This window comes from Clinocottus analis, unplaced genomic scaffold, assembly GCF_023055335.1.
Source record: "Clinocottus analis isolate CAN_PGR_092001 unplaced genomic scaffold, fCliAna1.0.p SCAF_7, whole genome shotgun sequence".
NCBI lineage: Eukaryota > Metazoa > Chordata > Actinopteri > Perciformes > Cottidae > Clinocottus > Clinocottus analis.
Genome location: NW_027176229.1, coordinates 21493987 through 21517601, shown reverse-complemented (window position 1 = coordinate 21517601; position 23615 = coordinate 21493987). Strand labels below are relative to the sequence as shown.

At 46.8% G+C, this 23615-nt stretch overlaps 2 protein-coding genes across 2 annotated transcripts in view; one reads left to right on the top strand and one right to left on the bottom strand.

Annotated features, from left to right (window-relative positions):
• Positions 1–986: 986 nt before the first annotated feature.
• Positions 987–2559, bottom strand: LOC137805315 (lymphocyte antigen 6S-like). Its single transcript, XM_068605172.1, has 3 exons — positions 2424–2559; positions 1395–1502; positions 987–1310 (listed from the first exon to the last, which is right to left on the bottom strand). Exons 1-3 carry the CDS (start codon positions 2467–2469, stop codon positions 1156–1158), a joined length of 309 nt encoding a protein of 102 aa, XP_068461273.1. The 5' UTR covers positions 2470–2559; the 3' UTR covers positions 987–1155.
• Positions 2560–3988: 1429 nt separating this feature from the next.
• Positions 3989–23615, top strand: part of msh3 (mutS homolog 3 (E. coli)) — a 33422-nt gene continuing 13795 nt past the window's right edge. Inside the window, exons 1-19 of the mRNA XM_068566869.1 lie at positions 3989–4230; positions 4318–4456; positions 4760–5058; positions 5242–5481; positions 5591–5707; positions 5819–5936; positions 6980–7089; positions 7863–8029; positions 11551–11660; positions 11813–11927; positions 12332–12416; positions 13634–13743; positions 15978–16110; positions 17655–17842; positions 18541–18709; positions 18961–19025; positions 20222–20338; positions 20562–20669; positions 21724–21838. Coding sequence (XP_068422970.1) covers positions 4111–4230; positions 4318–4456; positions 4760–5058; positions 5242–5481; positions 5591–5707; positions 5819–5936; positions 6980–7089; positions 7863–8029; positions 11551–11660; positions 11813–11927; positions 12332–12416; positions 13634–13743; positions 15978–16110; positions 17655–17842; positions 18541–18709; positions 18961–19025; positions 20222–20338; positions 20562–20669; positions 21724–21838 — 2625 coding nt within the window. The 5' untranslated portion in view covers positions 3989–4110. The remainder of the gene's footprint in view (positions 4231–4317; positions 4457–4759; positions 5059–5241; positions 5482–5590; positions 5708–5818; positions 5937–6979; positions 7090–7862; positions 8030–11550; positions 11661–11812; positions 11928–12331; positions 12417–13633; positions 13744–15977; positions 16111–17654; positions 17843–18540; positions 18710–18960; positions 19026–20221; positions 20339–20561; positions 20670–21723; positions 21839–23615) is intronic.

Below are 23615 nucleotides of genomic sequence, written 5' to 3'. Positions count from 1 at the left end.
CTACCTATGCCCTGAATTATCCCACTGCTGCTGCTGCAAAAAAGAGAACTGACATGAATGTCCTGTTATTTATTGTATGTATATAATATTGGTGAAAGAAATGACATTTTATTTAAATATAATGAATAATGTGTTAGGACTCAAACAGCATTTATTTAGATATTAGAGCTGGTGAAGGTCCAGCACCTTTTACTTTATGTTGATACTTTAAAATAATGGCCCACTTTAGTAAATGTACTTAGTTACTTTCCAGAAAGACATCCGAGTGGTATAAATTATGCATTTGTGATGAAAAATGAAAATAAATATGTATTATTTTACGTGGTTTTGTGCTGTAGATCAGAAGCATATTTCTTAATAGAATATAGGACATAAACACAGTAACAGGTCCAAAAAGACAGCATGAATCTTGTGTGTGAATCTTGTGATCTTGTAATTGCTAATACATGTTTTTTTACAGTCACCCGGCCCCTCGCTGCCATGTTGGTGTTTTCTAAGTTATTTCATGTAAAATCTTGAATGGCTCAACCCTGATCCCTCTCAAAGCCTTATTTAATATGAATTTTTATGATATTCATGCTTGTGTTAGTTTTTTGTCTGTATAAATTGTGCCACTCCTTCCTTTTTGTGTTGTCTAAGTGGTAACAGCCACATGTACACCTCTCAGTACGACACTTTAAAGCCAGTAACCCGGAGGCGGAGGTGCACAGATCTACTGCTTTGTATACTGCTTTGTGTACTGCTTTGTGTACTGCTTTGTGTACTGCTTTGTGTACTGCTTTGTTTGTTTCTACCTGCAGTCCTTCAAGCTCATGTGATCTCTGACAAAGGTCATTTAGACCGAAAGCTAAGAAACAAAATGTCCTCTGCATGGATTCAAGTGTGCAGAAATATATATTCCAGCTTGAAAATAAAAATGTAAATGTGAGTTTAAAATGAGGCTGAATGACGGTACCCAGTGGATACCGGAGAGGTTTCAAACGCTGGAGAGGTGAGATCATTTTATTGTCAACTCCACGACTAACAAACACACAAACAAGAAGCTGCATCCTCCAGACAAGTGAGACTTCGTCTCAGTGTGTGTTTACAACGGGAAAGAGACAGAAAGTGCTGCATTGACAAAAAAAACAAACACAAAAAGGAGATCCCAGAGCGTCAGAGAGAGAGCGCCATCATGGCCGAAGACGCCAGCAGGAGGACGACACTGGGACCAGCTGGCGTGAAGCCGTTACACAAGCTCCCCTCACAGCAGTCCATGGCACCTGCACACACTAAGCTGGTCTGGCAGCCTTTGGTAACCATTGTATAACCTGCACACACACACACAAAAAGGGAATCCCTCAGAAAGCCATGCAATGAAACACACAACGAATGCAAACGACAGAACGACTCACCGTCGACTCGGAGAGAGAAACAACGGTTGAAGATGACGGGACAAGATTTGGTGTCCGTGCAGGACCGAGGGTCGGTGGCCGTGCACGTGTAGCATCTCAATCCACACGCTGCACACGGACACACACAGCACACACACACACACACACACACACACACACACACACACACACACACACACACACAGGTCAAGACAATGCCACATATCACACACCACTTCTTCTTCTCCTTTTTGATTGAATGATGTTTTTTTTCACACAGTTGTTGTTGCATTGTGTTTTTTTTGTTGCAACAAGTGTCTGATCTGATCTCTGCTTTTTTGAGCTAAGGGAGATGGGATGTCATGAGACTTCCTGTCAGACGCAGCGGCCCGGTGACCTCCTGACTTCCTGACCACGCGCTCTTATTGGCCAACGTAGTTCCTCTTTCTTGCCACCATGCAGGTTAACCAGTGAAGACTAAAGAAAGTCACCGCTTCGGCGCACAGTTCCCACACACAACCACAATAATACAAAAATGTTTACACTTTGCAAGAATTAAACAGACAAGAAATACTCTTTCAAGTACTTTTATTATATTAAATCTGTAGAGTTAATATTCTTCTTCCTATTTAATGTTGTTTTATTACCGCTCTACTGTATCTTTTTTTACTTGTGAGCAGTGCTGCTGTAATCCAGTAATTTCCCCACTAAGGGACTAATAAAGGATTATTTTATTTTATCTTATACGATGTATTAATGTGTCTTTTCCTCTCTCACCGGCTGTTGGCTGTAACTCGCCCTGAACAGCAGTGTCAACCATCTCTTAGTCAATACACACATTTTACAACATTATTACTTATGACTTGTGAGCAGTGCTGCTGTAATCCTGTAATTTCCCCACTGAGGGACTAATAAAGGATTATCTTCTTATCTTATGTTAAACTAGTTTATGTTGACCTTCAGACACCACTTTCTTTTCAGATTGTTTTGTAAAAACACATCATTTGCAAGGTGACAATCTCCCGTCAGTGCTCATGAAGCGGTTCTTACCTGCAGACAGAGTCACAAGCAGCAGCAGAACTCCATAAAGCTGCATCGCGAAGAGGGAAACTGATTGTTTATCGGCCGAGCGAGGGGAGAACTGGAGAGAAGCCTTTTTCTACTTTCAGCACAACTTCTTCTTTTGGCACTTTGGCATTAGCATTTCCTCACAAAGCCTCCTCTCAAGTGACCTGAATAACATCACCCCTAAAGTGACCTCATTACCCCGAGAGAGAGAGAGAGAGAGAGAGAGAGAGAGACGTGCACTTTTATTGGGAAAACAAGACAAGAAACTTAATAATAAACTTAAACTTAATTAATAAAAGATAATCTATAAAGTAGAAAAAAAACGAGTTCATATCTTTGTGCAGACTGACTTCACACATGCATCAATCAAAGCTATTCTTTCTGATCTCTATAATTTTCTGTCTCGACTTCCTTTCACTTCCTTCTTGTAGTTCCCAAATAGATCATTTAAAACCGCTTACTCGGATGCTAGTGTGAACACGAGGTGCTGAAGTAGAGAAGCGTTAAGCCAAGTGGAAAACAAAGCGGCCTTACTCGCTGACCCATCAGTCGATCTCAGTCTACCAGGGCGACATGCAGGTTAGACTATGAAGGGATTAAATGGTTTCACATTATTTAAATAGGTTTTTGACAGTTCAGAGGAAGTTGCACAAAACTTGATATCCTCTTTTAGGGGAAATCTGATGTTGTACCAAACTCATCAGGCTCATGTGCTTTCTTCAAAACGCATCTGCTTGTATCATAATTGTGTCATTATTTTTGTCTTTGCAATGATCTTAATCGGGTCTAGAACTGCAGATGTGAAATCACCGCCTCAGTTTCACTACACCAGACCAGAAGTTAGATTGTCGTATGTTAAGTTTCACAATAAAAGCGTTACAAGAGGACGTGTCATGAGTTTATGTGGCTCATCTGTGACGTTTTTACTTATTGTGCAATACTTTTATACACATTTACTTATTTTATTTTTATTGCATCTGTATATATAATATTCTTCTTACTGTTAATTTTTTTAATTTTGTTTTGTTACTGTTCTGTTTATTTATATGACTTGATCTTTATCTTGATATTTGATACTTGATATTTACTGTGAGCAGTGCTGCTGTAATCCTGTAATTTCCCCATTGAGGGACTAAAGGGTGAAGGATTGGTTTTATCTTATCTTGTTTTCAACTGCAATAGATCACACAGAAAGAAAAAAAATACAAATGCAATAAAAAATAAATAAAAACATGTTGCATGTCAAATCCTATGGGAGCCCATTTTTCCGCCACACACCCCAAAATAAATTAGGACCAAAAAAAAAGAAAAAAAAGAAATGGCACAAAAAAAAAATAAAATAAAAATCTACTTATTTTTTTTTGTTGTCTTTTTTTTCTTTTCGTTGACTTGAAAAAAGGCAACGAAAAAAAAAGTTGATTAATTTTCTTTTTGGTCCTAATTTTTTTTTGTGTGTGGCAGGGATGGGCTTGGTGTCTGGGGGTCGTCTTGGCCTCTGATTGGCTGGACGCTGCGTCGCGTCATCTGCGCGCCCGAGTGACGCCACACATGCGCCGCTATGTTTTGGAAAGAGCCGGGAGCCTCTTAAAGCCGCTCACTGCAGCGGCCCGCCGCTTTTTTTTTTTTTTAGTTATTGTTGTCTCGTGCACGGACGTCTTTGAACAAAAACATGCCAAAGTCCACGAAGAAGTCCTGCAGCAGTCAGCCCTCCATCAGCAGGTACTTCGGAGGTCCGAGCGGCGCCTCCGTTACCCAGAATGCAGCTCGGCACCAGCTCTCCAGAGGCAAGGTGAGGCGCGCGCTTTCATACATGCACAAGCTCGGATCACACGTTTGTTAAACCAAACGCTGACGAGGATTTTTTTTTGTCCTGCAGAAGAAACTTTCCCCCGATCGTGGCCATTTGGGATTATCAGCAAAGCGAGCCAAGCTCTGCGCGCGAGCCCAGCAGCAGGAGGAAGAGGAGGAGGAGGATTTGGACAGTGAGCCAGCAGCACCCCGTCAGAGCACTAAAGGTGACAATCAATACGTCACACACACGTGTCCCCCACGCCCTCCTCCTCCTCCCCCAAACACAGCTTCTAAACGTCACAATCCTCATGTGCAGCAATGCATCCTCCTGCTACTGAGCTTCCCATGATGCATTTGGGTTGTGTATAGTTTTGGGCTGATCTGACACAATGCCAGTCTGGCAGCAAATCTCCCCTTGGTATTACCTATGAACAGGAAATTAAAACAGTGGGTTGGCTGAACGGTAAAATATTCTTATTCCACTGATTTCTACGTCTTTCTCTCCTCGACGTCTCCGCTCCTCTCAGAGGCGACGCTAGCGAGGAGCCGGGGGGCCGCCGGCCTCTGCGCCTCCACCAGGGAGAAGCTGAAAGGGTTCACCTGCACGGCCGAGCCCGGCGTCGCTCAGAGGGGAGAAGGGAAGACGGGTGGAGGAGGAGGAGGAGAAGGAGGAGAAGGAGAAGTAGGAGGCGCTTGGCTTCCCCGGGATGGAACAGATCAACGCCGCAATGAAAACAGCCTTCCAGACGAGGAGGAGCAAGAGGAGGAGGAGGAGGAGGAGGATGTCAAAGACAAGGAGAGTTCAGGGATGGCTGCTGCAAAACAGGTACCCAATATATAGACGTTCCCTCAGAGTACATTGTGCCCATCAGCAAGGCAGCACTATGACTCTGACCTCCGTCAAGACTGTGGTCACAATTCTGTCAAAAAAAAAACTGTATCAAAACTCTATTGAAGTGTTTATTGTTTGACTTTGAGAGGGGAAACTGTTGCTTCTTTTCTGTTGCAGGGATTCCACTTGTCTCAGTTTGCCAAGTCGGGAGGAAGAGGAGGAGGAGGAGGAGGAGGTAGAGGAAGAAGGGGTGCAATGCCGAGTCCTCCGTCAGACTCCGGCAACCCCTCCAGACGCCAGAAGAGCGCCTACACGCCCCTGGAGCAGCAGGTCGTGCAGCTGAAACAGCGGCACGAGGACGTCCTGCTGGCCGTGGAGTGCGGCTACAAGTACCGCTTCTTCGGCGAGGACGCAGAGGTGACTGTTGACGTCCTTGTTTAGATCACTTCCGGTGAAAGGAGTTCACACACACACGTCTTACGCTTTCCTTCTCCCTGTGTGTGTGTGTGTGTGTGTGTGTGAACAGATCGCTGCGAGGGAGCTGAACATCGTCTGCCACCTGGATCACAGCTTCATGACGTGCAGCGTCCCCACGCACCGCTTGTTTGTGCACGTCCGGCGGCTGGTGTCCCGCGGTCACAAGGTGAGATTCAACGCGGCGCTGTCTCTCTCTCTCTTTTCACCGCGTTCAGAGGCCGGTCAGCGAGCGGCTGACCTGGACGCTGTCGTCTTTCTTCTTCTTCTCTTTCTTCAGGTTGGCGTGGTGAAGCAGACGGAGACGTCAGCCATCAAGGCCTCGGGGGCCAATAGGAACGCTCTGTTCTCTCGCCAGCTGAGCGCTCTGTACACCAAGTCCACTCTGGTGGGAGAGGGTATCCTTCAGCTGTGTGTGTGTGTGTGTGTGTGTGTGTGCGTGTGTGTGTGTGTGTGTGTGTGTGTGCAGCAGGTACTGAGTTCCTCTTTGGCAGCAAGGTGTCGCTTTCTCTCTCTCCCCTTTTTTCTCTGTCTCTCTTTGTCTCTCTCTCTCTCTCTGTCTCTTTGTGTGTCTCTCTCTCTCTGTCTCTCTCTTTGTGTCTCTTTATCTCTCCCTCTTTCTTTGTGTCTCTCTTATCTGTCTCTCTCTTTACCCATCTCAATGTCTCTTCCTCCCTCCCCCCCCTCTCTCCCTCCCTCCTTCCCTCCCTCTCTCCTCACTCGTTGCCTCCTTCCTCGACCGTCTTCCTGAGACGTGAACTCTCTCTGTCTCTCACTCCCCCTCCCTCCCTCCCTCTCTTCTCTCCATCCCTCCATCCTTCCCTCCCCCTCTCTCTCTCTCCCTCCCTCCCGCCCTCCTCCCTCGTTGCCTCCTTCCTTGACCGTCTTTCTGAGACGTGAACCCTCTCTGTCTCTCACTCCCTCTCCCTCCCTCCCTTCTTTTCTCCCTCCCTCCCTCCTCTCTCGTTGCCTCCTTCCTTGACGGTCTTCCTGAGACGTGAATCCTCTCTGTCTCTCGCTCCCTCTCCCTCCTTCCCTCACTCTCTCCCTCCCTCCCTCCTCTCTTGTTGCCTCCTTCCTTCACTCTCTCTCTCTCCCTCCCTCCCTCCCTCGTTGCCTCCTTCCTTGACGGTCCTCCCGAGACGGGAACCCTCTCTGTCTCTCACTCCCTCTCCTTCTTTCCCTCCCTCCCTCTCTCCCTCCCTCCTCCCTCGTTGCCTCCTTCCTTGACCGTCTTCCTGAGACGTGAACCCTCTCTGTCTCTCGCTCCCTCTCCCTCACTCTCTCCCTCCCTCCCTCCTCCCTCGTTGCCTCCTTCCTTGACGGTCTTCCTGAGACGTGAACCCTCTCTGTCTCTCACTCCATCTCCCTCCCTCCCTCCCTTCCTTTCTCTCTCCCTCCCTCCTCCCTCGTTGCCTCCTTCCTTGACGGTCTTCCTGAGACGTGAACCCTCTCTGCAGCGATGTGGAGGGTTTGAGTCCTGACAGCTTCCTGCTGTGTGTCAGTGAGAACTGGGACAAAACCAGGAAGCATCTGACGGTGGGGCTGGTGGTGAGTGTTCGCTTTGTGTGTTTGCTGCTGTACTTTTGTGTGTTTGACAATAAGACTCATAATTATAAATGAGCATATGAATACATACAACCCCAAAAAATAAGACAAAACAAAACCTTTTATATTTGTTTATATATAAACTATAAAAGCCTCACGCTGCTATTTTTTTTTTAATGCAATTAGTTGTTTAATTAGCATTCTGTTAGAATGTCACCTCTGTCTTCTAATCCTGTAGTTAATGAGCTCCCATAATCTCATCTGTGGGGACTGATCAGGAGATTATAATGAGATTCATACTGCGAGACAATATTACAAAAGTAGCTTCTGTTCCTGCCGTTATGTGATTCTCCCGTTAACGTTTGAGGTCTTTTAGATTATGGCGATGACGTTGCATATTCCTCTTTTTATTTGATCCATAAACATATGGACATATATTACATAATGATAATAATAATAATAATAATAATCCATATCAACCATATGGAGAATTTTAAATGCATCTTAACGTGCATTCTCGCTTTTTTGTTTTGAAAACAGCCTCAATTATGAAATCTTATTTCCCCCTTCTTTTGTTTTTACTACAAACTTCAATGTTTTTTCTTCAATGTGACGTGTGTGTGTGTGTGTGTGTGTGCGTGTGTGTGTGCGTGTGTGTGTGCGTGTGTGTGTGCGTGTGTGTGTGCGTGTGTGTGTGTGTGTGTGTGTGTGTGTGTGTGTGTGTGTGTGTGTGCATGTGTGCGTGTGCGTGTGTGTGTGTGTGTGTGTGTGTGCAGGCCGTTCAGCCCAGCACAGGAGACGTGCTGCTGGACTGCTTCCCTGACGGTCCGTCCCGCTCCGAGCTGGAAGGTCGCGTCCTAAAGGTCAACCCCGTGGAGATCCTGGTGCCCTCTGACCTCTCGGAGCCGACCCACAGGCTCCTCCAGAGCATCGCCAACGCCAGGTAACCTGCTGCCAGGGCCACTAGGGGGCAGCCTGCACACATTTACGAGTGTGTGTTTGTGTGTTTGTGTGTGTCTGTGTGTGTCTGTCTGTGTGTTTTTCCTCCTGAGGGATTGAGTCGTCATGTGACGACGTCCCCCACTGCAGCGCTAGAGGGGGTCCAACCAGAGCTTAGTTCATTTAAAAGTCTGCAGACTGACAGATGTTTTTATGGCATTTGTGTCACAAAGAAATATATAAGTTAATGTATGAAGTTTAATCCATTAGTCAAATGTTTAAAGGAGTAAGTCAAAAGTTAAGAGTTGTCTGGAGGCCTCAGTGGACTCTGGTGTGTTGATAAAGCTTTTTGTGAGGCTTTTTGCTCGGAGCCAAGTTGTTTTTTGCTTTCTTTTTCTCCAAACTCCAGCAAACTTTAAATACTTATGGGAATATTACATCATCTAGGTTTCATAATGGACACATAATTAACCGGATAACGTTTTAAATTTACAAAATAAAAGTGTTAAAGTGTTAAAATACAAGTGATTAAAGGATAAGGCTGTGCTCGTTCCTCTTGTTCGCTCTGGCCTTTTTAAAATATGATTTTTTTTTATGTGCATCCAGTGTAAGTGATGGGAAACTAAATCTACACTTGTAGTTCTGTGGGAAGATGAATCTAACATGAGGCTTGGTGGTTTCTTAAATCTAGTGATATCTTCCCAACTTGCAGCCCTTTCTCGTACCAAACGTCTTCCTTCTGTTCCAACTCTTCCACTGCTGCTGCGTAAACGAGCATGGCTTCCTGTTTTGAACGCGTTTGAACCCTGCGATCCAAAGTGAAAAAGCCCAGCAGCTCGTCCTCTGGTTCACCGGCTGACTGACGCTGTGTTCCAGAGGACCTGTTGCCTCCCCTGCCGGCTCGTCCTTCCAGCCTGCACCCAGCGTGTTCACGCCTTTTGAGGGACCGGCTCCTCTGGAGGCCGCCGGCGGCTGCATTGTGCTCTGGAAACGAAGCGCGGGGCGGCAAGGGAAGGGAGCAGATTCGATTTAGATGGTTGTATAAAAGGGGAAGGATGCCCGCCAACCTTTTTGCCTCCTTTTGTCTCCGTGACGGCGCACAAATCTCATTACCTTTTCCTATTCAAGTTGCTACTTTCTACCCTCCTCCATTTGTTTTATTTCCACATTTTATTCCAGGTAATTGTATTCATTCAGATTCATTCCTCCCTCCTCCCCCTGCTGCTTTCTTTCTCAGCCGTGATTATAGCGGAGATGGACCTGTAAAGGCCAGCCCAATTATTGTGTTTGAACAGCTCTGCCCACCAGAGACGAGACTCTCCTCAATTCGCAGCCCCGTTTCACGCGAATACACGGCAGCTTCGTCTGTTCGGAAAGAATTCCACGTTTCTTTATGCACACGGGTCCGTTTACGCACCGCCACGACTGCCAACGTCCCGAGATATCTCTTCTAGGTGATTCATGTTCTTCTCAATCGTTCACCCGTCTGAAATGAAATGGCACTTGTCATGCGTGAAGGGTTCTGACGTTGGGTGTTCTTGTAGATGCGTGTTTAACATCACAGAGATATCGCTCCGACACATTAGTCAAATATGAGCGAGAGAGCCACCCAGGTGAGCGTTTAAAACGTTCGCCTCCGTGTCTCTGAGGGGCCGAGCCCCCTGGCAACTCTGTAAGTGTGTGTCTGTGTGCGTGTGTGTCTCCATGGTTGGGCAGGTAATGAGTCCCTCGGTGGCAGCTACAGGTGCGGCACTGGTTGCTTTACTCATCCACAGCCTGGAGTCATGAGTCAGGATCAGAGCAGTGACGGGAACTAAAGCCACCGAGAGAGAGAGGAGAAAAAAAAAAAAGCTCTCGACGCCGTCGACACAAATGTTCTCGCTTCCCTAAAGACTTTAAGTCGGTGACTGACGCTCTTGAACGCTAGGATTACGCCCTGGGGACTGCAGTCGTGTCAGAATAGGTGTTCTTAGACATAATATGTGCGTTTTACGAGTGTGTGTGTGTGTGTGTTTGTGTACACGCTCACTGCTCGGTATCCGCCCCACAGCAATAGACGCTAACCGAGCGCCTCGACCTGCTGTGCACATTAACCTCTGCTCTCTCTGGGTGGAAACATGGCCGACTTGACCTTTAACCCTCCCGGCCTTGATTGATTATCAGCATCACAGTGCCCTGAGCCTCGGAGGGGGATTCATGTTGGGTAAATGTGAAGCACCCACCTCTTCAACGCTGCAGAGACAAACTTTTCTCACATAATCGGCGTCTCTCGACGTGGACATTTCTGGCTTTATTACTTCATACTTCATACTTTAGTCGGCGTGGTCACCACCACACTGGACCGCCGTGCAGCTCGTGTGCAGGCGTTCATGATCCCCAGAGGACGAATGGTGATCCTCTTGACTTTTAACCCGACGCCGTCATTTAGCGCTCATTAGCAAATGTTAGCATGCTGCGTTCTGTCATCCCTGTTCTTATATTTTATTTTGTGTGTTTAGTTTATTTAATTTGGTGTCTGTAAAGTGCTGGGCGCTACTCTGACAACACATTTCCCCTTGGGGATTAATAAAGTATATATATATGTATATAGATATATATATACATTAGCGTGCTAGCGTCGGCATTTGTGAGCATGCTAGCAGGCGCTTTAAACTCCTACAGCTAACTCCCAGCGACTGTGTCATTTCATTGCAGTGAGCGCTAATAACACAAATCAAAAATATATACATTCATCTTCATTGGTGTTAGTGAAAATCAACAAAACACAAACTGTCCGCGCGCCAGTTACCTGAACCAGTGTTGTAGTTTCCCAGGTTCACAATGTGCCGGGTCCTGCAGAGACGCTGCACAGCACCCTTCTCTCTCCACCGGATCAATACCAGCGATTGCCGCCGTTCTGGTAAAGCTCATAACACGGTTAAATCGACTGGTGGAAAGATTAATGGTCGCGTTTGAGCCGCTTGTGCAACACGCGCTCCATCGATCACGTTTACGTCCCGCCTATTGCTGTCAGCCTGACCAGTGACTGAAGTGAGAGATGATGATTCTTCTATTTGTGTGTGTGTGTGTGTGTGTGTGTGTGTGTGTGTGTGTGAGCATTAGGAAACGGAAGAAATAGAAGAAATGCTCCGGAGCCACGTGTTTGCCTCGGTTGCTTTGGCAACAACGGAGCGGACAAAGCAAACGAGTCCTTGAAATCAGCGACGCCGAGCGAGTGAATGGAGCGATGGGGAGATGCAGGGAGAGTGTGTGTGTGTGTGTGTGTGTGTGTGTGTGTGTGTGTGTGTGTGTGTGTGTGTGTGTGTGTGCGTGTCCATAGAGTCTCGTTGAACAAAAGGGCTGCTGCCGTGTCTCATGTTTTTTTTTATTCTTTCTCTTTCCCAGTCAGGAGAAAGATCAGATACGGGACGTCACATTTCCCCTTTTTTTTTTTTCTCGCTTTGTACGTCACAAACACCGCCGGCCTCCTGATTCAATGCTGTCAGCCATGTTGTGTGTGTGTGTGTGTGTGTCCCCTCTCTGCAGCGCTCATGCCGACGATCGCGTGAGAGTGGAGAGGAGGGACGGCGCTCAGTTCGAGTTCGCCTCCGCGATGAACACGGCCACCGAGTTCTACTGCCACGGCCCGGAGAAAGGTGTGTCACCTCCTGCCCGTTTCCCTTCAGTTACACACACACACACACACACACACACACACACACATATAGGGTCTCGGCTGTAGCCCGAGGCGTGAACCCGTGACTCACGGCTGTGGTTTTATCTGTGTTGTCTCGTCTGCGTCCTCCAGGCGCTCGCTCTCTGTCGAGGGTCGCGTCCTTGGAGAGCGCCGTGATCTGCTGTCTGGGGCCGCTCATCCAGTACCTCCAAGAATTCAACTTGGAGAGAGTTCTTCGGAGCGAAAGGTACACGGTACACACACACACAATAACACACACGGCGACACAGGCTGCCAGCGTGACTCTCCAGTGTTGCCGCTGGTCATGGAGATCCTGTGTGGCGCTGAAGCGAAGAGACGATGAAGTTTATTTGATTCAGCTTTAATCCTGGAGCAACATGGGGTTTCACTCCTTTATGTCTTCACCACAATGTATTTTAGACTTGTGTTGCTTTTCTCAGCGTGAAACATTTCAAGCTGACCTCAGCATTTATAGGAACATTTTTTTTTTTTTTAAATCACAGGATTGCTGTGACTTGCTTTGACATTTTTATAATTGCCGTCAGCACTTTTTTTCCTCTCCCGAAGCGACACACAATGATCATGTGATGCTGCAGCTGTGTTCTGACGTGACGCTGTGCTCTCGCGCAGCTCGTTCCGGCGGCTGTCCTGCGAGTCCGAGGGCATGAACCTCAGCGCCGCCACCCTCAAGAACCTGGAGATCCTCAACAACCAGGTCAGCGGCCCGGCAGACATGTCGAGCGTCTCGAAACGGAAAAAAATCTGCACAATCATTTTTGTGGTCACGTTTACTTCCCCTTCCGATAAACATCCGCACATCTACGCAGAGGACTCTTCACGGCGGGTGCGTGCTAATGCGCTATATTAAGATAATCACTACACCTGCGTCACATCGGCACGTTGTCATCGTGAGCACGTTAGCACGTTAGCGCGCCAATGTCGGCATTAAGCTCGCACAGCGTTTGACCCTTGACCTTGTGCTTTGTCTAATTTGAATGTCTTTGCTGGCAAGTCAGGGCATTGTCTGCTGGGAGCTAAGCTAAGCTAAGCTATATGTTCGGCTAGTGCACGGATGTGGCTCAGTGGTTAGCATGCCCGTCTGTCAACCACAGGATTGGTGGCCTTGTCGATGCGTCCTTGAGCAAGACACTTAACCCAGAGTTGCTCCCCGTTGCTGCCTCTGCGGCGTATAGAGCCAAGTTGTAAGATGCTTTGGATAAAAAGCGTCAGCTAAATGAAATGTTTTAGAGCGGGAAAATGTCCGAGTCAAGTCCGAAGCCGACCGCTCGGGCTAATGAAGACAAGTGTGCACGTCGGTGAGGATCCATCGTCCAGGTTTAGTCGTTAAGGAGCTTGAACATGAGGATTTGTTACATTTATGTCTGGATAAAAAGAAAGAAGAAGAGAGGAGTAGACGTCTCTGCTTCATTCTGTAGTCCGGCGAGCTTTTCAGCACCAACGCGCCGACAGCCGTCCCGGCTGCAGGTGTCATGACGGTCACCTTCCCGGAAGCAAACGTTGTGTTGCACGTGTCAGTCGGGACCGTCCCAGATTACGCCTACAGCGCTAGTTGTAGCCGCGGCGGCGCAGCGGACCGTGGAGGAATTTAATGTGCCGAGTAAAACTGTCATTTCTACCCGACCACAAGAAAATGCTCGGTGACGAGTCGAGCTCGCGTGGGCGGCGGCTCAAAAGTTCAGCACGACTCCGCTGCTGCCGTGGCGCGTTTGTCACACACACACACACACACATACACACACACACACACACGGAGTTCAGGCTCCTCAAACCGACTCCTCGTGTCCTCCGCTCGACCGGCTCGCTTTGAAATCGTGACGTCGTCTTGAGTTTTTTTTTTCCTCTCTCTTTTCCGTCGGCGCACTCTGAGTTGTGTTTTTGTTGTTTTTTTGTGTGCGTTCTTTTGGATGACAGACAGATGGCGGCGCGAGGGGCAGTCTGTTGTGGGTGTTGGATCACACTCGCACTCCGTTTGGGAGGAGACTGATGAGGAAGTGGGCGAGCCGGCCCCTCACAGACCCGCGGTGAGTACAGGACGGCCTCCTGACATCTGATGAAGCGCTGCGAGTGTGTCGCAGCTCCAGCATTCGGTTTCTCTCTGCATCCCAGAGCCGCTTCCTTTGCCCTGAATCAAGAGTCTCTCATGCAGATACCGGTGAAGGCCTTCAGTCCCTCGTGAAACTCCTGGTGTTTGTGAGAGTGTAGAGTCGTGTGTGGATTAAAAACATGGGGTATTGACAATATGACATTATTCAATTCAGTTTATTTTGTACAGCTCTAAATCACAAATATATGGAAGCCCATTTCTGCACACACACAAAAAAAAAAAAATTAGGACCAAAAAAAAGAAAATATATCACTTATTTTTTTTGTACTTGAAAAAAGGTAAAGACATTTTTTTTTTTGGGGTCCTAATTTTTAAAAAAGATTTTTGGGTTCAAATTTTTTATTATTATTTTGTTGGTCCTAATATAATTATTATTATTTTTTTGGTCCTAATTTTTTTTTTCGTCTTTATTTTGGTCCTAATATTTATTTATTCATTTTTGGTCCTAATTTTTTTTTGTGTGTGGCGGAAATGGGCTTCCATACCAATACAAGATTTGCCTCGGAGGGCTTTAAAATCCGTACACATAACATGTCTGTCCCAGGACCTCACATCGGATCAGGAAAAACTCCCCAGACAGTAAAAACCCTTTTCACAGGGAAAAAAGAGAAGAAACCTTCAGGAGAGCAACAGAGGAGGATCCTTCTCTCCGGATGGACAGAAGCAACAGACGTCATGTGACCAGATGAGCAGCGTAACACATTACAATATGACATCATATCTGTCACATTTGTGTTTGATGACCTGGAGCAAAAGACGCTGGCGAACACGAAGCATCCACCAGCCCTCATTATGACCATCTCACAAATCTGATGCTGGTTATTACGATCATTTTGATGTGCCATGAAAGCAGCATTTCAGTGGCCACGGCTTAGAGCCATGTGTTTGTTTTTTTTTGATTTTCACATTTTCCATGAAGGACCGTGCAGCTTTTTTCTCCGAGTAGGACAGGAAGCAGACAATAAGAAAGATTAAATACCTTATCAGCTCCAGAGATGATACAAACCTGTAGCAGAAGGCCATTTTCATCCATAAAGTCACATGACTGATGTGTGTTTTTCTCCCGTCTTTAATTCCTGTGTTGTCTGAAGCGTCTGTGTAAATACATCCAGAGCTGTACGAGAGGATGCAACACGCCGTATGAATGTTTGCTTCTTTTTTTTTTTAATCCGGCAGTTGTTTCTCTTTTCCAGAAACACTGCTGGGTGAAAATAAAGAGAGAAAAAGAAAGAAAAAGAACATATAAAGTGATGCTTTTAAAATGAAAATGTTGAAACTGACTCTCAGTGGAACAAACAGCCTCTCAGTTATATGATTGCAGCGCTGCTCCAGTTTTCTGCAGCGTTATTGTACTATTCATTTAGTGTGTGTGTGTGTGTGTGTGTGTGTGTGTGTGTCCCTCTCCCTCCCACAGTGCAGGGATTATAGCTGTGGATTGGGCGCTGCCATCAGATTATACAGATAGCTGCTCTACAGAATTTCAACGCCAAATAAAACCCAGATTACACGCAGGCACATTAAATCCAAGACACACACACACACACACTCACACGCAGAGTTGTGTGTCCATGTTATTACATTACAAAGCTTGATTTCCTCTGTTGCTGTTGCTGTTGTTGTACATTTTTACTCCTAAATCAGTGTTTTACAGTTTTTTTTTAACACTTTATACTTTCACCTTTCCTGTAATACTGCCCAGGTCGATCATTTTTAAGTTTTTTTTATAATACACACACGTTAATGCTGCAGAAATACAGATCGTAGCTGTCACCAGAAAGGATGACCTAAAGATACTGTAAAGAAAAGTAGAACAAATCACTTCAAAGTGAAGAAAAGTCCAACGTGATTTAATCGCGCTCTTCGTCGCTCGTTGGCTTCAAGTCGTTCAGGCCGCTGGTGAAAACCTCGGCCCGTCACAGGGTTTCTGAATAAACTCATTTGGCAGATATTCGCTCCGAGTTCAAAACGCACAATGCCTTTTTCAATCAGGTCCAATTCAGCGCTCTTTAAAAAAAAAAAAGAAAAGAAAAAATAAGCGAATCAATCGAGCAGATTGAACCGTTTCCTTTGACTCTTTGTTGTCCGCGAGTCCTCATCTACTCTCTGAAAGTCTTTTCTTTCCCTCCTTTTCTCTCTCACTGACCCCCTCAGGTCCATCTGGGAGCGGCAGGACGCCGTGCAGGAGATCCTGGAGTCGCACTCGCTCACTTTGAACGCCGTGAAATCCCTGTTGGCGCATTTGCCCGACCTGGAGAGAGGCATCTGCAGCATTTACCACAAGAAGGTAAAAGGATGGACGCGCATACGCTCCACTCTCTCTCGCCCCCTCGGCTGATGGATATCTATAGTTTTATTTTAATTTTTTTTTGTTTCCACAACCGTGGTCTTCATCTTTGTGAGACTGGTAGTCATTCTGTCAGTTATGATAACGCCTCAGAGGAGCTCTGTGGGCGAAGTGACGGCCGGAAACTGCTCGGAAAGAAATGTGAAAAGTACAAAGAATTTGACAAAAGCAGCGGAGAAAAAAAGCTCTTATTGCTCGCCGTTTTGCATAAAAATGAAAACCAAAGCGATTCTCTCTCTCTCTCTTTCTCTCTTTGTCTCTTTGTCTCTCTCTCTCTCTCTCTCTCTCTCTCTCTCTCTCTCTCTCTCTCTCTCTCTCTCTCTCTCTCTCTCTCTCTCTCTCTCTCTCTCTCTCTCCCTCTCTCGCTTCTTGATTAACAACATGGAGCAGTCGCCTCTGTGGCACTCACCTGATTGTCTGACAGAATCTCATTTCCCATTGGACCCATTTTTGAAGTGTGTGTCTGTCTGTGCATATGCGCGTGTGTGTGTGTGTGTGTGTGTGTGTGTGTGTGTGTGGTACGGATATGAAAGAGGCTCCTCTGGTCTGAGCTCATGTTTGACTTTTCTTACTCCATTTGTTGTTAAGAGAAAACAGTCAAATGTCACTGGACAGACACACACACACACACACACACACACACACACACACACAAACAGGACCTTAATTGTCTTCATGCCCGTTGATAAATGGGCCTCTGTGTTTTGGCCTGTGTCTCTGCGGCTCCGTTGACATAAAGCTCCTCGTCTGCGGTCGCTGTCTGTTCGGGTTCATGAAAGAGCATCGCAGGGAACGCCGACATGCGGGAACGCCGACATGCGGGACCGCCACGGCGGCGGCGGCACGTGATTAATGCCGTAAAGCATCGTCGCTGTGACTCTCATTAACCTTTCATGACTTGGCGACTCCGCCGTGACGTCACCGACGGCAGTTTGAAGTCGGTGTGATCTACGATACGAGCCCTCTTCCTCCTCCCAGGCGGTTTTCACGCGGAGCATCGATTAATCAGTAACTCGGCTTCGTCTTACACGATCATGGGTTTAACATTCAGCAGAGATGTTGAAGTAAAACCGTCTCCACAGCCAGCTTTGTTTCTTTTATCGTGCGTTTGCTTATTTTTCACGGCTAAAAGTGTCCGGGGTTTATTATGGAGCGACCAGGCGGCGATAAATACAAGTGTGTGTGTGTGTATGTTTGTATTTTATACATATATATAGTGGACAAAAGCCCTGATACATCAAACAAAACCCCCCAAAACTGGAGGTAACTGCCCCTAAAGTATATATAAAAAGTGGACCAACCTAAAACATCCTTGTACAAAAGAAAATAAGTTAATTGTGGTCGTGAAAATCAGCAGAACAATGCAAATATATATTGATATTTAGGTTTTTTCTATCTGTATTTGCAAGAAGAAGGTGAATGCATGGTAAGATGACCCCCTCACCCTCATGCACCCGTTTGCACGGCTTATTGTGCGTCCCCAGTCTTCCACGCAGGAGTTTTACCTCATCGCCAGCGGCCTCTCTCGACTGGGCGGCGAGCTGCAGGCTTTGCTCCCGGCGGTTCGGTCCCAGATCGGCTCGCCGCTGCTCCGTCAGCTCCTGTCGGACGCTCCGGACCTGCTGGCTCCGGCCCGCCGCCACCTCGAGGTGCTCGACGAAAGAGCCGCCAAGTGAGTACGAGTCAAAAAGCCGAATGTGAAAACTCTGAGCGTGCCACTCTCTCTCCAGACAACCTGATCCAGCGGTGATTCATCGCGGAAGCGGATTTACTCTGAAATGTCATCGCCATAGATTTTGTCTGAGTGCTCATTATTGTTTATTACGAAAAGAATGCAGGCAATCAAGTCACCGGTTCATAATTTAGATTGCTTTGTTGTTTACACTCACCGGGAGACTGAGATTACGCCATTGATTTGTTTTTTTGGGATCAACATTGTTTAGCTTATAGGAAGTCAAACTAATACTAAAATGGCCGCCCCCATTTTCTCAAACACTCCAAAAAAGCCAAATATTTTCTATTGGCAATGATAAAAGACTTAAAAACATTTAAAGAACCAGCCAGTGTGCCTTAAAACTGCATCGATATGACCTCAAAACGACCTCAAAGCAGCATATTTGCACGTGAACATGGATCCAGGAGCACACACACACACACACACACACACACACACACACACACACAGATTGGTGTCTCTCTGACTCTTCTGCAATTACTTCATTTGGATTTAATCCCTAATGTCACTCGTGTTCCTGCATCGTGTCCTCCGATGTGCGCCGTGATGGGAAACTCTGCTCACACGTGTGTGTGTGTGTGTGTGTGTTTGTGTGTGTGTTTGTGTGTGTGTGTGTGTGTGTGTGTTTTGCGCAGGGCGGGAAACAAGACGGAGCTGTTCTCCGACCTGTCCGGCTTCCCGGTGCTGCGGGAGAGACGGGAGCAGATCCAGACCGTCGTCTCTGAGATCCAAGACCACCGCAAAGACGTCCGCCGCACGCTGAAGGCGCCGGCGCTGGACTACACCACCGTGTCTGGACAGGAGGTCACCCACCGTGTGTGTGTGTGTGTGTGTGTGTGTAGGTGTGTGTGTGTGTGTGTGAGGCTGAGAGTGAAAGACAGGTGGGAGGGGTTGACGGGGAGCAATGAGTCACGGCGGGGATCTGATGTCTGCACGTGTGTGTGTGTGTGTGTGTGGTATCTGTGCGTGTGTGTGTCAGTTTTAATCAAGAGCGACACGTTGTTTGGTTCTTTAACAAAGTCTTCCTCCTGCTCCTCTTCCTCCTCTGCCCTCAGTTCCTGATTGAGGTGAAGAACTCGCTGTCGTCCACTGTTCCACCTGACTGGGTCAAAATCAGCAGGTGAGCTCACAACACACACACACACACACACACACAAACACACACGCACACACACTCTGTCACAGCGACTGACAGTTTCATCACTTCTTTCTAAAAGGACATGACAGCGGCGCTGACTGTTGCATCTCACCTCTGAAAGGATCCGACATTAACTGGATAAAAAAAAAACAATCTTGGAAATGAGTCGGCCATTTTTCTTTTTTTTTGTTTGGGTTCGCTGGCTGAAATAAGTTTCTCTGGTCAACACAGTTTAACTTTTTCCTGTATATGATATTCATATATGATACGTCAGTAACAACCCCTCTATTGAATGTTTAGCTCTTCTCTTAAAATCAAGACAATAAAACGTCTTCTCTGATTGAACTCGTGCTCCAAAAATCACAAAAGAAGATTATCTTGCCGCAGTATCCGATAAACAAACTCCTATTGGCTTTTTTTTTTTTCAAAGAAACACTTGGAAGGAATGTTCTTCACACCTGGCACGAACATCCACTTTCACTCAAAGATGAACTGATTAGAATTTGAATATCAGAAGTTACTAACTCCAGAATTCATATGCTAATTATGTCAATTACACACACACACACACACACACACACACACACACACATCATCTAATGGGACCAGACGAGGCATTAAACGAGTAACTAGTCAGATTCAGCTGCATCGTTCTGAGGACATGTATTTTTTCTCTGTGCAGCGCTGAATGTGAGGACGCTGGGGATGGCAAATTAATATTACTTTGTTTGTTTGTTGCATTTATCATAATATATATCGTGATGGGATATATAAGCCAGCCATGTTTTTAATTGGTCTGCAGGTGTGTGTTGAAGTGTGTAGAGCTCGCAGTATGTTCCTGGGACATCAAACCCAGAGGAGCAATAATTCAAAATTGGTTTAAATTACATAAACAAACAGGGAAAGTGTATTTTACTGCAGGCAACCACAGTAACGCCGCCATTTTGAACTACACTAAGAGGTAATTTGGTGACGGAGGTAATCCTGTGATGGTTTTAAGATCCACTTTTGGTTTTACGGCCGTCCAAAAAACCTCTTAAGAAGTTGACATGGTCGTAATAACACATGGAGACGTTGCTTGAGAAGAGGTGTGTGTGTGTGTGTGTGTGTGTGTGTGTGTGTGTGTGTGTGTCAGTGCTTATTGAAGCTCAGTATATATTGTGACATGGTCTCCACAGCACCAAGGCGGTCGGCAGGTATCACTCTCCCTTCCTGGCGCAGCGCTACAAGAAGCTGCTGCAACTCCGAGAGCAGCTGCTGCTGGACTGCCAGAGGGAGTGGACCAACTTTCTGGAGTATGAGACACACACACACACACACACACACACACACACACACACACACACACACACACACACACAGCTGCTTGTAACTGTTTTGGTGGAGTGGACTGTTCGTGTCGTCTGCTCAGAACGCTGAATGCACTTACCTTAATTTACACAATCTCTCTCTCTCTCTCTCTCTCTCTCTCTCTCTCTCTCTCTCTCTCTCTCTCTCTCTCTCTCTCTCTCTCTGCAGTCAGTTTGGGGAGCACTATCACACCATGAAAAGGGCTATTAGTCACCTAGCAACCATGGACTGCCTCTTCTCATTGGCCGAGGTGGCTAAACAAGGGGACTATTGCAGGTGATGTCCTCTCATGATAACCCGAAATATTAGTGAGCGCGCGTGTGCGCGTGTGCCATTTTGTGTGTGTGTGTGTGTGTGTGTGTGAGATGATGTGTGTGTGTGTGTGTGTGTGTGTGTGTGTGTGTGTGTGGGTGTCCTGTGTCGTGTCCTATAGTCTCAGACAGGCTGTGTGTGGGAGTGTGCACCGGGCTCTGCAGCGTGCTCAGCCAAAACGCCAACATCTCTCCCACACACACACACACACACACACACACACACACACACACACACCTTCATATTGTTCATCTCGTTGTAATAGCTTCACATCCACAGTCCTCTTTAAATCCGGTCTTTTGTTTTCTGTTTTCTCTCCTAAAGTTTCTTCTTCTCTTGTGTGTAAATATGTTTATTTTGACATTTAAGCTGCGATATGATTTATGAATGTTTTTCTTTTGTTTCTTACGGTGAAAATGTCATCTCTCTGCCTTCTTCCTATTGTCACAGCGTTTACTGTTTGTTTTGTGAAGTGCCTTTTTTTTTTTTAAAGCGCTGCACAAACCACATGTCATATTATTAATATTAATATTAGTAAAATACGTGAAGATCAACACCACTCGTGTCTGTACGCTAAACACGAAGCTACAGCCGGTAGCCGGTTAGCTTAGCATAGAGACCGGGCGTTATTAATATAATATGGTCCGATATTGATAAATTGTACATTTTGGCGTGTTTGCTAAATAGATTATGGAGCCGTAAATAGCAACAAGTTTCACCGTTAATGCATTCTTTATATAGATTTTTATTAATCCAATTTTATTTTGTGTGTTTTATTAGTATTTATAATTAAGTGATTGATTGATGTAGTGTTTGATTTAAATGTCTCATCAGTGAAATTGTTTTTAATTTGATTTTTCTTCAATATTGGATAGAATTGCAATACAAGACTGTAAATAAAACTGAATAAGAGAAAATGATAAACACGTTGCACGATGGTGTGTGTGTGTGTGTGTGTGTGTGTTTTAATTGGTTAATTGTATGCGTCCAACTTGCGGAGTGTGTTCTCTGTGTCCAGGCCACAGGTGTGTGAAGGTCAGCGCCAGATTATAATCCGGGACGGCAGACACCCGGCCATCGACCTACTGATGGGAGAGCACAACCAGTATGTGCCCAACCTCACCGAACTACAGGTACACACACACACACACACACACACACACACACACACACACACACAGGCTCATTCAGAGCTTTGAACCACGAGTTTGAGCCAAACCACGCTGGGACGTTTGTTTGCTCATTGAGGCTCTGAAACAAATTTGTAACGGCCGTCGCACAAACACAAATACACACACGACGCATACGGACTCGCACGGCACCGCGCGCGCTTCCTGGCTCCGTGCGGGAGTGGGTGGAGGTTAATTTTGCAACAGAAGCACAAGCCAATAGGAAGAGGAGCCAAGCTTTCCATCCACCCACCTCCTCAGCTGTGCAGGACAGCATGCAGGAATCTGATTCTGTCTCTGCCCTCGCCTTCTGGCTCTGTTGTTCTCTCCTCTCCTCTCCTCTCCTCTCCTGTCCTCTTTCCTCTCTCCTCTCCTCTCTCCTCTTTCCTCTTTCCTCTTTCCTCTCTCCTCTCCTCTCTCCTCTTTCCTCTCTCCTCTCCTCTCTCCTCTTTCCTCTCTCCTCTTTCCTCTCTCCTCTCCTCTCCTCTCTCCTCTTTCCTCTCTCCTCTCCTGTCCTCTTTCCTCTCTCCTCTCCTCTCTCCTCGCCTTCTGTCTCTGTCTCTGTTGTTCTCTCCTCTCCTCTCCTCTCCTCTCTCCTCTCCTTTCTCCTCTCCTCTCTCCTCTACCCCCGCCTTTTGTCTCTGTCTCTGTTGTCCTCTCCTCTCTCCTCTCCTCTCTCCTCTCCTTTTTCCTCTCCTCTACCCTCGCCTTCTGTCTCTGTTGTCCTCTCCTCTCTCCTCTCTCCTCTCCTTTCTCCTCTTTCCTCTCCTCTCTCCTCGCCTTCTGTCTTTTTCACTGTTGTTCTCTCCTCTCCTCTCCTCTCCCCTCTCCTCTCTTCTCCTCTTCTCTTTCCTCTCTCCTCTCCTTTCTCCTCTCTTCTCTCCTCTACCCTCGCCTTTTGTCTCTGTCTCTGTTGTCCTCTCCTCTCTCATCTCCTCTCTCCTCTCCTCTCCTCTTCTCTTTCCTCTCTCCTCTCCTTTCTCCTCTCCTCTACCCTCGCCTTTTGTCTCTGTCTCTGTTGTCCTTTCCTCTCTCATCTCCTCTCTCCTCTCCTTTTTCCTCTCCTCTACCCTCGCCTTCTGTCTCTGTTGTCCTCTCCTCTCTCCTCTCCTTTCTCCTCTTTCCTCTCCTCTCTCTTCGCCTTCTGACTTTGACTCTGTTGTTCTCTCCTCTCTCCTCGCCTTCTGTCTTTTTCACTGTTATCCTCGCTCCCCTCCTCGCTCCCCTCCTCTCTCCTCTCCTCTCTCCTCTCCTCTCCTCTCTCCTCTCCTCTCCTTGCTTCTCTTCTCTTCTCACTCCTCTCTTTTCTTCTCGCTCCTCACTCCACTCCTCACTCCTCTCTCCTCGGTCCTCTCCTCGGTCCTCTTTTCTCTCCTGTCCTCACTCCTCTCTCCTTTCTACTTGGTCCCCTCCTCGCTCTCCTCTCTCCTCGCCCTCTTCTCTCCTCTCCTCACTCCTCTCTCCTCTCCTTGCTCCTCCTTGCTTCTCTCCTCACTCCACTCCTCACTCCTCTCTTCTCTCCTCGGTCCTCTACTCTCTCCTCTCCTCTCTCCTCTCTCCTTTCTACTTGCTCCCCTCCTCGCTCTCGTCTCTCGTCTCTCGTCTCTCCTCGCTCTCGTCTCTCGTCTCTCCTCTCTCCTTGCTTCTCTCCTCACTCCTCTCTCCTCTCCTCGGTCTTCTTCTCTCTCCTCTCCTCACTCCTCTCTCCTCGCTCCTCTCCTCGGCCCTCTTCTCTCTCCTC